Source organism: Leucopleurus acutus (assembly GCF_964270905.1).
Source record: "Leucopleurus acutus genome assembly, chromosome: 16".
Taxonomy (NCBI): Eukaryota; Metazoa; Chordata; class Mammalia; order Artiodactyla; family Delphinidae; genus Leucopleurus; species Leucopleurus acutus.
In genome coordinates, this window is record NC_139158.1 from 61,151,780 (window position 1) to 61,165,901 (window position 14,122).

General features: G+C 36.6%; 1 protein-coding gene across 2 annotated transcripts in view; it reads left to right on the top strand.

Annotated features, from left to right (window-relative positions):
• Positions 1–14,122, top strand: part of TPX2 (TPX2 microtubule nucleation factor) — a 58,125-nt gene that overhangs the window by 21,452 nt on the left and 22,551 nt on the right. For both annotated transcript variants that reach the window (XM_082856740.1, XM_082856741.1), the window contains exons 5-9: positions 3,212–3,338; positions 9,957–10,085; positions 10,978–11,106; positions 12,875–12,996; positions 13,963–14,114. In XM_082856740.1, coding sequence (XP_082712866.1) covers positions 3,212–3,338; positions 9,957–10,085; positions 10,978–11,106; positions 12,875–12,996; positions 13,963–14,114 — 659 coding nt within the window. The remainder of the gene's footprint in view (positions 1–3,211; positions 3,339–9,956; positions 10,086–10,977; positions 11,107–12,874; positions 12,997–13,962; positions 14,115–14,122) is intronic.

Genomic DNA, 14,122 nt, shown 5'->3' on the forward strand with positions numbered 1-14,122 from the left:
CGTCAGTTTTGGTTCGGGTATCTGGGTCTCTGTTGTTAGGTATGTATATGTTTGTAATTGTTACATCTTCATGATAATTTGACCACAACGTATTTTTGTAAATGAAGTCTTATTGGAATACAGCCATGCTCATTTGCTTATATATTATTTGTGGCTGTTATAATCTTACTGATTTTTCTGTCAACTTGTTCTATCAATTAGAGAGAGAGGTATTGAAATTTTAGACTCTAATTGTGAATTTGTTTATTTCTCCTTATAGTGGTATGTGGTATGGATAAAGAAGATATGGTATCCCACTTGATCATGGTGTATGATCCTTTTAATATATTGTTGGATTTGGTTTGCTAACATTTTGTTGAGGATTTTTGCATCTATGTTCATCAGTGATATTGGTCTTTTTTATGATACCTTTGTCTGGTTTTGGTACCAGGGTGATGCTGGCCTCATAGAATGAGTTTGGAAGCATTCCTTCCTCTGCAGTTTTTTGGACTAGCTTGAGAAGGATAGGTGTTACCTCTTCTAAATGTTTGGCAGAATTCACCTGTGAAGCCATCTGGTTCTGGACTTTTGTTCGTTGGGAGTTTTTTTTAAATTATGGATTCAATTTCATTGCTAGTAATTGGTTTCTTCGTATTTTCTATTTCTTCCTTGTTCAGTCTTAGGAGATTTTACATTTCTAGGAATTTGTCCATTTCTTCTAGGTTGTCCATTTTATTGGCATATAGATGGTTGTAGTAATCTCCTATGATCCTTTGTATTTCTGTGGTGTGAGTTGTAACTTCTCCTTTTTCATTTCTGATTTTATTGATTTTGGCCCTCTCTCTTTTTTTCTTGAAGAGTCTGGCTAAAGGTTTATCACTTTTATTTATCTTCTCAAAGAACCAACTCTTAGTTTCATTGATCTTTTCTATTTTTTTTAGTCTCTATTTCACTTATTTCCACTTATTCATTTCTTTCTGCTCTGATCTTTATGATTTCTTTCCTTCTACTAACTTTGTGTTTTGTTTGTTCTTCTTTTTCTAGTTCCTTTAGGTGTAAGCTTAGGTTGTTTGAGATTTTTCTTGTTTCCTGAGGTAAGCTTCTATTGCAATAAACTTCCCTCTTAGAACTGCTTTTCCTGCATCCCATAGATTTTTGGTTTATTGTGTTTTTGTTTTCATTTGTTTCCAGGTATATTTTGATTTCTTCTTTGATTTCCTCAGTGATCCATTGGTTGTTTAGTAGCATATTGTTTAGACTCCATGTGTTTTTGTTTCTTGCAGTTTTTTTCTTATAGTTGACTTCTAGTCTCATAGTGTTATGGTCAGAAAAGACGCTTAATATGATTTCAGTTTTCTTAAAGTTACCGAGGCTTGTTTTGTGGCCTAGCATGTGATCTATCCTGGAGAATGTTCCATGTGCACTTGGAAAGAATATGTATTTTGCTGCTTTTGGATAGAATGTTTTCTCTCTATATATATGGTCTAATATGTCATTTAAGGCCAGTGTTTCCTTACTGGTTTTCTGTCTGGATGATCTGTTCATTGATATAAGTGGGGTGTTAAAAGTCCCCTACTGTTATTGTGTTACTGTCAATTTCTCCCTTTCTGTCTGTAAATATTTGCTTTCTGTATCTAGGTGGTTCTCTGTTGGGTGCATATATATTTATAATTGCTATATCTTCTTCTTGGATTGATTCCTTGATCATTATGTAGTGTACTTCTTTGTCTCTTGTAACATTCTTTGTTTTAAAGTCTATTTTGTCTGATATCATTATTGACACCCCGTTTTCTTTTGATTTCTATTTGCATGGAATACTCTTTTCCATCCCCTTACCTTCAGTCTGAGTGTGTCTTTAGATCTGAAGTGAGTCTCTTGTAGGCAGCATATATATGGGTCTTGTTTTTGTATCCATTCAGCCACTTTGTGTCTTTTGATTGGAACATTTAGTCCATCTGCATGTAAAGTAATTATTGATATGTATCTACTTATCGCCATTTTGTTAATTGTTTTGGGGTTGTTTTTGTATGTCAGGTTTTGTTCCTTTGTTCTTTTTTTGTTCTCTTCCCTTGTGGTTTGATGACTGTCTTTAGTGTTATATTTGGATTCCTTCTCTTTTTGTGTGTGTGTGTATCTATTATAGATTTTTGGTTTGTGATTACTGTGAGGTTTATATTTATCAATCTGTATATCTCTGATTATTTTAAGTTGCTGATCTCATAATTTCAAATGCATTTTAACAACCCTGCATTTGTACTCTCCTCCCTGTATGATTACTGTTTTGACATAATATTTTACATCTAATTGTTTCATGTATCCCTTAACTGCTTATTGTAGATACAGATGATTTTACTACTTTTGTCTTTTAACCTTCCTATTAGCTTTGTATGTGGTTGATTTACTACTTTTACTGTATATTTGCCTTTACCAATGAGAGATTTCCTTTTGTAATGTTCATGTTTCTAGTTGTGGTCTTTTCTTTTTCACTTAGTGAAGTCCCTTTAACATTTCTTATAAAGCTGCTTTTGGCAGTGCTGAATTCTTTTAGCTTTTGCTTGTCTGTAAAACTTTTGATGTGTCCATCAAATCTGAACGAGAGCCTTGCTGGGTAAAGTATTCTTGGTTGTAGGTTTTTCCCTTTCATCACTTTAAATATATTGTGCCACTTCCTTCTGGCCTGCAGTTTCTGCTGAAAAGTCAGCTGATAGCCTTATGGGAATTTCCTTGTATGTAACTTGTTGCTTTTTCCTTGCTACTTTTAATATAGAATTGCAGATTAAAAGATTTTTTTCTTGACTTTTCTGAAGGCATTATTCTGTTATCTTTTATCGTCCTATGTTACTGATGAGGAATTCAGCTTATCCTATTTTCCTTCCTTAGGTGATTTCTTTTTCTCTGTGGAAGCTTTCAGAATTTTATCTTTTTAAAATGTCATGAGAAGATGTTAAAAAAAATGTCATAAGAATGTGTTTGGGATACTTTTTTCTGAGGTGATGCCTTAGGCTGGCAAATAGGCAGGGCCCTGGATACTTCATTTCTGCTTCAACCAAAGCAGCTTTTATAAATTGCTCTTCTGCATAAGATTTCACTGCTTAGGAGGGATACACACACACATACACACACAATTTGCAATCTAGAATTCTGTATTAAGTCATATATATACACATGTATCTCTCATCTCCAACTCATTTTCTTGGGATTTGAGTACTGACTAGTTTTTGCTCTCTTGCAGTTGACAACACTTATAACAAAGAGGCAGAAAAAGAAAACCTGGTGGAAGAGTCCATTCCAACAAATGCTTGTTCTTCTCTGAAAGTCAAAGGAACCACATCAAGAAATATTCTAGCTCAGCCTCAGAGGTAAGACTGTTTTGGTGTTCGGAAGTGGTGCTTATATTAATAACGTTCAACGAAGAGTTACTGGAGCACCTACTATGTGTTCCATACTACATTAGACTCTTCATGTTACCTTATTTAATCTTCATAACATTTATGAGTTGTAGGTAACATGCTTAATTTATAGATAAGGGCTCAGATGTACTAAGTTGCTTGCCCAAGACAGATTTATTTCAGAGACAGGATTCAGACTGATCACTTTGGTTCCAGAGTCCTTGCTATTTGCGCTGTCAACATGGGTTGCCGTTTACATTTATTTGTATGGATATGTGGCAGGTTTTTTTTTTTTTCCTGTGTATAGGTTGTAAATAAACTTCATAAGGGCAAGTGTCATGTATCCCTAGTACCTAACAGTGTCTTGCAGGAGCAAAGCTGAATAAAGTCTTGAGTGAAGGGGTGGATGGATGGGTGGGGTAAGCTGTACTCTTGGCACTAGGAACCTCTGAAAATCCAATGTCTTTGAATGTTGTATCAGTATCCTCTTTTTAACCAAAACAAAGCTGTTAGTCTTAATATTAGTTGCCTTCAGATGGCACTAATCAAAAGATTATTTGAATTAGATTTTTAAAAACTTTCACTTGGGAGTTCCTGGTGGTCCAGTGGTTAGGACTCAGCACTTTCACTGCTATGGCCTGGGTTCAATCCCTGGTCGGGGAATTTAGATTCCACAAGCCGCACAACATGGCCAAAAAAAACAAACTTTCACCATCTAATAATTACCACTCACCCATAGAGTTTAAATTCCAGGACTGGGGACTTCCTTGGTGGTCCAGTGGCTAAGATTCCACGCTCTCTATGCAGGGGTCCCGGGTTGGTTTCCTGGCCAGGGAACTAGATCCCACATGCTGCAACTAAGAGTTCGTATGCCACAACTAAAGATTCCATATACCACAACTAAAAGAACCGTATGCTGCAGTGAAGATCCCAAGTGCCGCAACCAAGACCCGGTGCAGCCAAATAAATAAATATTTAAAAATAAATAAATAAATTCCAGAACTATTTAATGCTTTATACTTTGATGTCAACAATATTGAGGAATGGCAGAGTATTTATAATACAATTGCTCAGAAGTAATGAAATTACCCTTTACAAACCCTCATGCTGGTGTAAGGGGATCACCTTTTGAAGATGGTATCATACATGCTTATTTTAATCTTTTCTGGTGAAGAAGCCCCTTTTAATTGAAAAATTCTGTGAGATTCAACCAGCTATCACAGGAAATTTAAGAGATTGCTACAGGTTGATCCTGTGGTTTCTGTTCCATGTTTAGATTGTTAAGTCCCTATGGAAAAGGGACCCAGTATCCTATAGATTCCTTCAGATTCCAAGATAGTGCTAGTGTCTTGGCTTCTGCATTTTGAATATGTATATTACTAAAATTGCCCCACATTCTGAATGAATTTTTGAATGCTTTTTGGAAATGATGGTATGACAGAAAGCCAGCTGTTCACAGAATCAGAAGATCTGAATTGTTTTTGTTTCATTTGTTTTAAAGGCAGGTATCTCTACTACTCAAAACCTTAGTTTACTGAGAATAACCGTCTCTCTCAGGCTTATTGCAAGAAATGGCCAAATAGGATAACATGTGGTAGTAGTTTGTAAATGAGACTGCATTATGAAAATGCATAAAGAGGTAAAACATTAGTGCCATTTATCTTAGATCTCAGATTTATCTTAGTCTAGGGATGCCTAATCTAGAAAAGAAGAGCAGATGGAATAGGAAGGTACAGATAATCATACAAATTTCCTACTATTTTCTTCTCACATGATTTTGATGGATAAGCTAAAAGATGGCTAAAACTCCTTTGACTCAGAATAAAAGTCAATAAGGCCTTAGTCTATAATAATAATTTTTCCATGCAGGTGTTGCTTTACCACATATATTTTTAAAATAAATTTATTTATTTATTTATATTTGGCTGTGTTGGGTCTTTGTTGCTGTGCGTGGGCTTTCTCTAGTTGTGGCGAGCGGGGCTACTCTTTGTTGCAGTGCATGGGCTTCTCATTGCGGTGGCTTCTCTTTTTGCGGAGCACGGGCTCTAGGCATGTGGGCTTCAGTAACTGTGGCTCGAAGGCTCTAGAGTGCAGGCTTAGTAGTTGTGGTGCACGGGCTTAGTTGCTCCGCAGCATGTGGGATCTTCCCGGACCAGGGCTTGAACCCGTGTCTTCTGCATTGGCAGGCAGATTCTTAACCACTGCGCCACCAGGGAAGCCCCACATATATGTTTTAATTTTTATAGTCTCATCCCTTAGCAACTTCTCCCTAAAGACATTCAGCAATTCTTCTCTTGACTTTATAATATCATTGTATATTGAATTTAAGTAGTGGTCCAAAATGGCCATGTCTTCATGTACGTTGCCTTCTTTCCTTCTAATTTTTAATGAAACTCTGTCCATTTAAAAAAAATTAACTAATTTTATTGGGGTATAATTTACATATAGTAAAATGTACAGCTCTTGAGGGCACAGTCTGATTAGTTTTGACAAGTCTATAATGCAACCATGATACCAATATAGAACAAATTCCATCACCTCAGAACATTCCCTTATTCCTCTCCCTTTAAATTCAACTTTTACTGTTCTTTCTGCCTTCTCACTTTCCCACCTCCCACCCAGAGGCAGCCACTGTTCTGATTTCTGTCACCATAGATTAACTTTGCCTGTTCTAGATGTTTTTATAAATGGAATTGTATAGTATGTACTCTTTTATATCTGAGTTCTTTCACTTAGCATGTGCTTTTGAGATTCATTCATGTCATTGCATATATTAATATTTTGTTCCTTTTTATTGCTGATAATAAATTCTGTTGGATGGATATACCACAGTTTATCCATTAACCAGTTGAGGACATATGAGTTGTTTCCAGTTTGGGGTTATTATAAATAAAGCTGCTATGAGTAGTTTGCCTATAGATTTTTGTGAGGACATGTTTCTCTTGGGTGAATACCTAGGAGTGAAATTGCTGGACCGTACTGCTAAGTGTATGTTTATAAGAAACAGAATTTTTCCAAAGTGACTGTACCATTTTACATTCCCATTAGCAGTATATGAGAGTATCAGTTGCTCCATATCCTGGCCAGCACTTGGTATTGTCAGTCTCTTTAATGATATTTCATTGTATTTTTTTTAATAAATTTATTTATTTTTTGGGTCTTCGTTGCTGTGCTCAGGCTTTCTGTAGTTGCAGTGAGCAGGGGCTACTCTCCGTTGTGGTGTGCGGGCTTCTCATTGCGGTGGCTTCTCTTGTTGTGGAGCATGGGCTCTAGGCGCGTGGGCTCAGTAGTTGTGGCTCGTAGGCTCTAGAGCACAGGCTCAGTAGTTGTGGCACATGGGCTTAGTTGCTCCGTGGCATGTGGGATCTTCCCGGACCAAGGTTGGAACCCGTGTCCCCTGCATTGGCAGGCAGATTCTTAACCACTGAACCACCAGGGAAGTCCCTCATTGTGTTTTTAATTTGTATTTTTCTGATGACTGATGATGTTGATCACATTTTCATTTGATTACTGGCCATTCATATATCTGCATATACAGTTGTTTTTTTAGTCTGGCTCCCTGGAGTCTCCCCTGTGCCTGAAAATGTTAGTGGTCAGCCAAGACCGAGTAGAGTTTATACTGAGGCTTAAGTGTTCATCCTCTCTGGTTCTCTTGCTTCTCATTTTGCCTCTAAATTTCCAGTTGTTTTGCCAGCCCTAATGTTTGTCTTCTGATACCTAAAGCTAGTAAGACTTTAGCTGTGTGCCATTCTACTATATACACATTGGGGAATGCACTGAATCAAATAAAAACCAGTGAACTCACCAGTGTCTTACCTAGTGCATTTATGTCTTTAAGGATGGACACCTCACCAGTTTCTGCTTTTTCACTGGGCCCCCCAGTCTCCTCTAAACATGCATAGTTAGCATATATAGTAATACATAGGAATTTGTGCAGAGTTTTGGCTCAGACTTTGGGTGATACCTTTTCTGTAGCTCTTTCACTACCGGGACTTTCCTCCTATTTCCAGCTGCTGTACTGGCCTGAATTCTATCTTCCGTTATCTACGGCCAATGAGATTAGAGTTTTCTGCTGCTGGAGCTGCCGCATTTGGGGTGTGCCCTCAGGCAAAAAAGCTACTAACTCATAACTCTTAACCTTTGTAGTTGCTTTTCATGGATAAAGGTTTCTCTTTTTTCTGCCTGCTTTTGGTCACTTTTCAGTGCCTTCAAGTAGTCATATTTTTATATATTGTGTACATTTTGTAATAATATGCAAGAAGATTTGCATGATAAATGCACTCTGTATTACTCCATGTAATTGTTTTTATGAGTACTTTTAGAGATTGATATGAAAATATTTGCAGGTGAAAGATCTGAAATTTGGGATTTGCTTCAAAAACTAGGCGGACGTGGATGGAGGGAAAATTGACAGTGTGATTGGCTATAAGTTGAAATTTTTAAAGCTGAATGATGAGTAGTACCTGGTGGTTCATTATATTATTCTCTTCACTTTTTACTAAGTTTTAAATTCTTTATGATAAAGATTTAAAAATTAGGTACTCTATGCAATCTAATAAAAATTTGAATATATACTAATACATCTTAAGACTTGAGAGAAATTAAACAAGATCTAAATAAATGGCAGGACATAACCATGTTCATGGTTTGAGAGACTCAGTAATGTAAATATGTCAAATCTCCTTATCTGATGTATAGATTCAACGCAATCTCTACAAAAATCCCAAAGGTTTTCAGTTTGGACATTGATAAATTGATGCTAAAATTTATACAGAAATGCAAAGGTCCAAGAATAGTCAAAATACTTTTGAAGTGTCTAGTAGATAGCAATATTATAAAGACTTTGTGGTATTACCCAAGGATAAATGAGACCAATGGAATCAAATAAAAGCTTACTCTCTCATATATGGACACAATATATGACAAATGTGGTACTGCAGACCTTTGGGGAGAGGGTGTTTTTATTTTTCCCCCTTCAATAAACAATGATTGGACAATGGATAGCCACATAAAACAAAATGAGAATTAGCCCCTACCTCACTCCATAGAAAACAGACAGTACAAGGTGGATTGTAGATCTAAATGTGAAAGCTGAAGCTCATGTAAGGAAATATAGGAGAATATCTTCATGACCTTGGAATAGGGAAAGATTTCTTAAATAGAATCCACACAGAAAAACACTGACATGCTTTTAGGGAAGGAGGTTGTTGTATTTGAGCATATTTGTCTAATCAGATGATACCATAAGGAGAGTGAAAAGCCAAGCCTCAGATTGGGAGGAGATATTTGTAACACTAAAAACCTACAAAGGGCCTCATGTTCACAGAATATAAAGAATTCCTACTAATCAATTAGAAAAGGATTGACAATGCAGTAGAAAACAACCAGGAGACTTAACTGGCACTTTATGAAAGAGGATGGCCAAATGGCCAGTTAACATGTGAAAAGGTGCTCAGTCTCACTGGGACAAGCAAATTAAAACCACAATGAGTTTCTACTCTATACCAATTTATATGATTAAAATTAAGTCATCCGACAATACTAACTGTTTTGGAGAATGTAGAGCAGTGTAGACTTTGTAAATTAGTCAGTGTAAGCATAAATTGGTACAAGCACCTTGGAAAATAACTTTAGTTGATAAACCAGTGTCTATCGGTGACCTAGCAATCTTACAACTTAACATACCCAACAGCAATGTGTACATCAAGAGACATTATGTGAGAATCAACAGTAAGCTGGGTAAATAATGGTATGTTCCTACAATGAATGTTACACAGCACTGAAAGTCAGTGAATTCGAACTACGTGAGTCAGTGTGGTTGAATCTCACAAACATAATGTTGAGTAAAATAAACCAAGACAGAAAAAATGCTTGCAGTAGTCTGATTATTACATAATGTTTTTTGTTTCCTTTCCAAACTAACAGACCATGTTTATGGAATGCATGTTTGTATGGTAAAATGATAAAGAAAAAGTAATCATTACTGTAAAAGTCAAGATAGCATCTGCTGCCAGTGTTTTGTTTCTTAGTCTATGTGGTGATTTCATGAGTCTTCACTTTGTAATCACTTAACTTAATTTTTGTTTTGTGTACTTTTTATTATGTGTTATATATTTTAACAAAAATAGGGGGCCATGGCTAAAAGAAAGTGGAGAAAATAAACACTTGGTAGTAAATTTCCAGGAGATCTGATTTCTAATTTTAAGTCTGACAGCAATTAGCTGTGTAACAGGGTCAAGTCACCTCATCTTTTTTTACTTTTACTCATACTTCCAAAAGGAGGTAGTTGTACTAGGTGATTGCCAGTGCTTTTTTACAAAATTAAATCAGCTCTATTGAGGTCTAATTTACAAACACCAATGCACTTAAGTACCAACATTTTATGGTGAATTTTCAAAAACGATCAGTAAGACGAGAAGGTATTAGATTTTTAGAGCAGAAATAATGCCACTTTTTTTTTTAGAGCAGAAATAATACCACTTTTTATAGCCCTTTGTAGTTTGACATATTTTCACACTTCTGAGGAGTATTTGCATATATAGTAGATGTATTCATTACAAATAAGTTTTGTCAATTCTTCTACCATAGAAGATCTCTTAGACTCTCTGCTCAGAAGAATTTGGAACAGAAAGAAAAACACCATGTACAAATGAAAGCTAAGAGATGTGCTACTCCTGTAATCGTCAATGAAATTCCACCCTCCAAAAAAATGAGAGTGTAAGTAGCCACAGCTTCTGTCTGTTGACATAGATTTTTACTCCGTTTGCTCCTATGGTAATAGCAAGCAGAATACGTGGTGCTTGTTCTTATTTTTATCAGTTAGGAATGTATTTTGCTGAAGGTAATAAGACCTCTCTATTTAACTAGAGAGGTTTAAAGAATAGTGATTTATTTGCTTCACAGAAGTCTGAAAGCAGTTTGCTTTGGTTCAATGACATCTCTTTGAGTCTTAGGGTTTTTTTTCATACTTGTTGCTCGAGATGGCTGCTCTGTGTTTCTTAGCTTCTTCTTAGTGCTTGTTGCCTCATTATCTGAAGATAGCTACTATATCTCTAGGTATCATATCCATGTTTGAGAGAAGAAGAAGCGTCTGGCAAAGAAAGAGGGGCAGCACCCATATCAGGAAAGTGAAGTATTTTCCAGAAACGCTTATGTTTTGCCTCAGTTGACTGAACTGTAAATTAGATCCCCTCTAGTTGCAGTAGAGACCGTTGTAGCAAGTACAATACTTTTGCCTTCATACATTGCTGCCCCGAGCAAAATTGGGGTTCTGTTAATGAGAAAGAAAGTAGAATAAATATTGAGAAGACAACTAGCTGTCTGGCATTTGTTCATTTGATGATGAGCAGTTGGAATCTCTTCCTACCCTCCTGAACCATCACCAGACAGCTCTTACCCTGACTTCTATTGGCATTCTCAAAGTTTACCCATTGTAGCCATTGGTATATATGATCTGATGATACTATTGGAAGAATCTTGCTGTTGAAACATGGTTTTTGTCCTAAAGAATGAGAAAATTTACGCCATGTGTGGTAGATCTGGGGAGGAGGGTAGAGCAGGATATGCTGTAGGGAATTGAGAGGATATTTTTTGTTCTTTTCAACTCAAGTTCTCACAATAAAAAGAAGCCAGAGGAAGAGGAAGAAGGCAGTGCTCATCAAGATACTTCTGAAAAGAATAAGTCTTCCCCAGAGAAAGCCAAGGGCAGACATACTGTGCCTTGTATCCCACCTGTAAGGTATGATTCTATCCTGAATTTCAGCTTTAGAGTCAGTAGAGTAAAATTACAAATGGGGGGGCTTCCCTGGTGGCGCAGTGGTTGAGAGTCTGCCTGCTGATGCAGGGGACACGGGTTCGTGCCCCGGTCCGGGAAGATCCCACATGCCGCGGAGCGGCTGGGCTCATGAGCCATGGCTGCTGAGCCTGCGCGTCCAGAGCCTGTGCTCTGCAACGGGAGAGGCCACAACAGTGAGAGGCCCGCGTACCCCACACACACAAAAAAATTACAAATGGGTACATCTACAGTCTGTTTGATGCACATGGAGCTTGGGAAACTCTGAAAGCCGTAACCATGGTAAGGTAAATTGTTTTATGTCCTTGTGGGTGCTTGAGTGTTACAGATTGAAAAAAATTAACTATTAAAACAAACGTAAAAGAAATATAGAAGGAAAAAGTTAGTGAAGGTTCTTACTACCTAAATTGAACAGTTTTTATTTTGCCAAGCTCCCTTCTGGACTTTACTCAAGTAAAATACATATTTTTACAATCAGTGTGTAAGCAATCTTTGGGCTCTGCTTTATTCACTCGCTATGAGACTATTTTATTTTCTGTACTGCTACAAAATCTTCACATTTACTCTTTTTTTGATAGATTGTTAACATTCTATCAGATTATATTTAACTATTTCCTGTTGAAAATGCTGTTTCCGATTTTTCACTATTATAAGGAATCAATGAACATCTTTACAGGCAGATCCTTTTCTTTGACTAGTCTCCTCAGGATAAGGAAAGAGAAGTTCCTTGATCTAAGATTATGGTCAGTTTTCTGGCTATTGATATTTATTGCTAATTTTATTTCCAAAATGAATGTGTGAATTTACAGTGCCATCAACTTTGAATGAATATTTTTATTTCCTTGTAGTCTCATCTGCATTGAATTTTTTTTACTTTAAAAATTGTTTCAAATTTAACTGATATGTTGATGGCATCAGATTATTTTAATTTTTATGTGTTTGCTGACAAGATTGTATAACTGTTATTGTAAGCATCTTTTCCAAAGTTCCTCTTGGGTGAATCATCTGTTTTCCTTTTCTATTTATCTATAAGTGGTCTTAGTGATGTTCTCATTACTAAGAATGGCTACTTTATTTTATTGTTATTGTTTTTTAAGAATGGCTACTTTAAATTGAACTTTTGCTATGTGTCCAGTATTTCAGAAACATTATCTGATTTAATAGTCACAAGTATTCTGTGAGAACAAGTATTCATATTACCCATTTTACATTGGAGAAAACTGAGGCTCACAGAGGTTAAATAGTTTTCTCAAGATCACATAGGCAGAAAATGCAACAACAGGGTTGGGATTTGCATTCTGGATGGCTTTACTCCTAAGTCTGTTCTCTCTATCACAGTATATATTTTATGTATATTAACCTCTTGCCATGTTTGTTGAAAATATTACTACTGGTATTTTATTTTAGTTTTTCTTGTGGCATAAAAGTTAATCATTATATAGTCAAATTTGTGGATATTTTATAATATCTTCTATAGTCTATTTTAGCTGTTTTTTCAGAAACTTTTTCAATATTTTGGGATAAATTTTGTATCTTTTTTTCATAGTGTTATCTAAGTTAATATCAATTTATTAGGTAATACTTTTTGGTTTTGATGGTTATTTTATCACAGGTTAAAAATCTAATCTATATAATGCCTTTAGATTTTTTTAACCACTGAGTCACTTTCTCCTCTCCTCTCCTCTCTCATCTCCTTTACTGATTTGCCTTTTAGGCAGAAGATTCTAAAAAGTACTGAGGAGCAAGAGTTGGAGAAGAGAATGAAAATGCAGCAAGAGGTGGTAGAGATGCGGAAAAAGAATGAAGAATTCAAAAAATTTGCTCTTGCAGGAGCAGGTCAGCTTGGTTCTGATTGAGCCTGATTTATGAGGGGGTGCTTCTCATAATCTTGGTAGGGTTTTTGAAGTCTCTAAAGCACAAAAGTCTTTCTTGGTCAGTAGTCAGCATTAAAAGATGTGTTTATTTAGAAACCTGGACATGGGTACCATTCATATCCCAGTGATCATTCCCTAGAACATTTTACATATGTTGGTCCTTTCTTAGAGCATGCTGTTCCTCTCCATCTCTAACTGAAGAAGTCACACCCATCTTTTGAGGCCTTTTTCCCTGAGTCCTTACCTCATTTCTCTAAGTGGAGTTAATTCCTCCCTCCTTTTTTCTCCTAATTCTTTTTCTTTGTATTAGAATAAGAAGGAACTAGGATTGAGACAGAAGATAGAGCAATTGGGCAGACCAGCTTTTTGTTGTCTTCCCATTTTGTCCTAGTCAGAGGAAAAGACAGCTGAGTGAATCCAGTTGTAGTTATGGAGGAAAGTATACCTGAGAGAGCTGAAGGGATCAGAGTTCTGCTTTGCTTTAGCATAATTATCATTGGTGGAGTCAAAGCTGTGAAGCTCTGCTTACTGGGTTGAAAAGCATCTCTGGAGTTTATAGGGTATCCCTCTTAGAGATGCTTAGTTAAGTGTGCTTTTAAAGTCAATTCATAGCTTTTCCTATCAAAAGTATTCTAGTTTCTCTGTCTCCAGAGCTATGACCACAACTGGGAGGTGGGATTCTTCTCCCCTGTGCTACCTTATAACAGTTTGCCTCTGACCGAAAGGCCTCAAACCCAATAGTACTAAATGAATAAGGCACATATATTGGTGTCCCTGAGGACTGTTTCAAGTGTTGGCTTATATGTAGAGAGTAAACAAAGTTAGATCCATGGTAACAGAAATACCAAAAGGACTGGATAAAAGGGGACTTACTTTATGTTCTCTATTCTTAGTGTTATCTGTGTGTTTTACTCTGCTCCTCACTCAGGGCTCCCTGTGAAGAAATCAGTGAGCCAGGTAACCAAATCAGTTGACTTCCACTTCCTCACAGATGAGCGAATCAAACAACATCCTAAGAACCAGGAGGAGTATAAGGAAGTGAACTTTACATCTGAACTGCGAAAGCATCCTCCGTCTCCTGTAAGTTG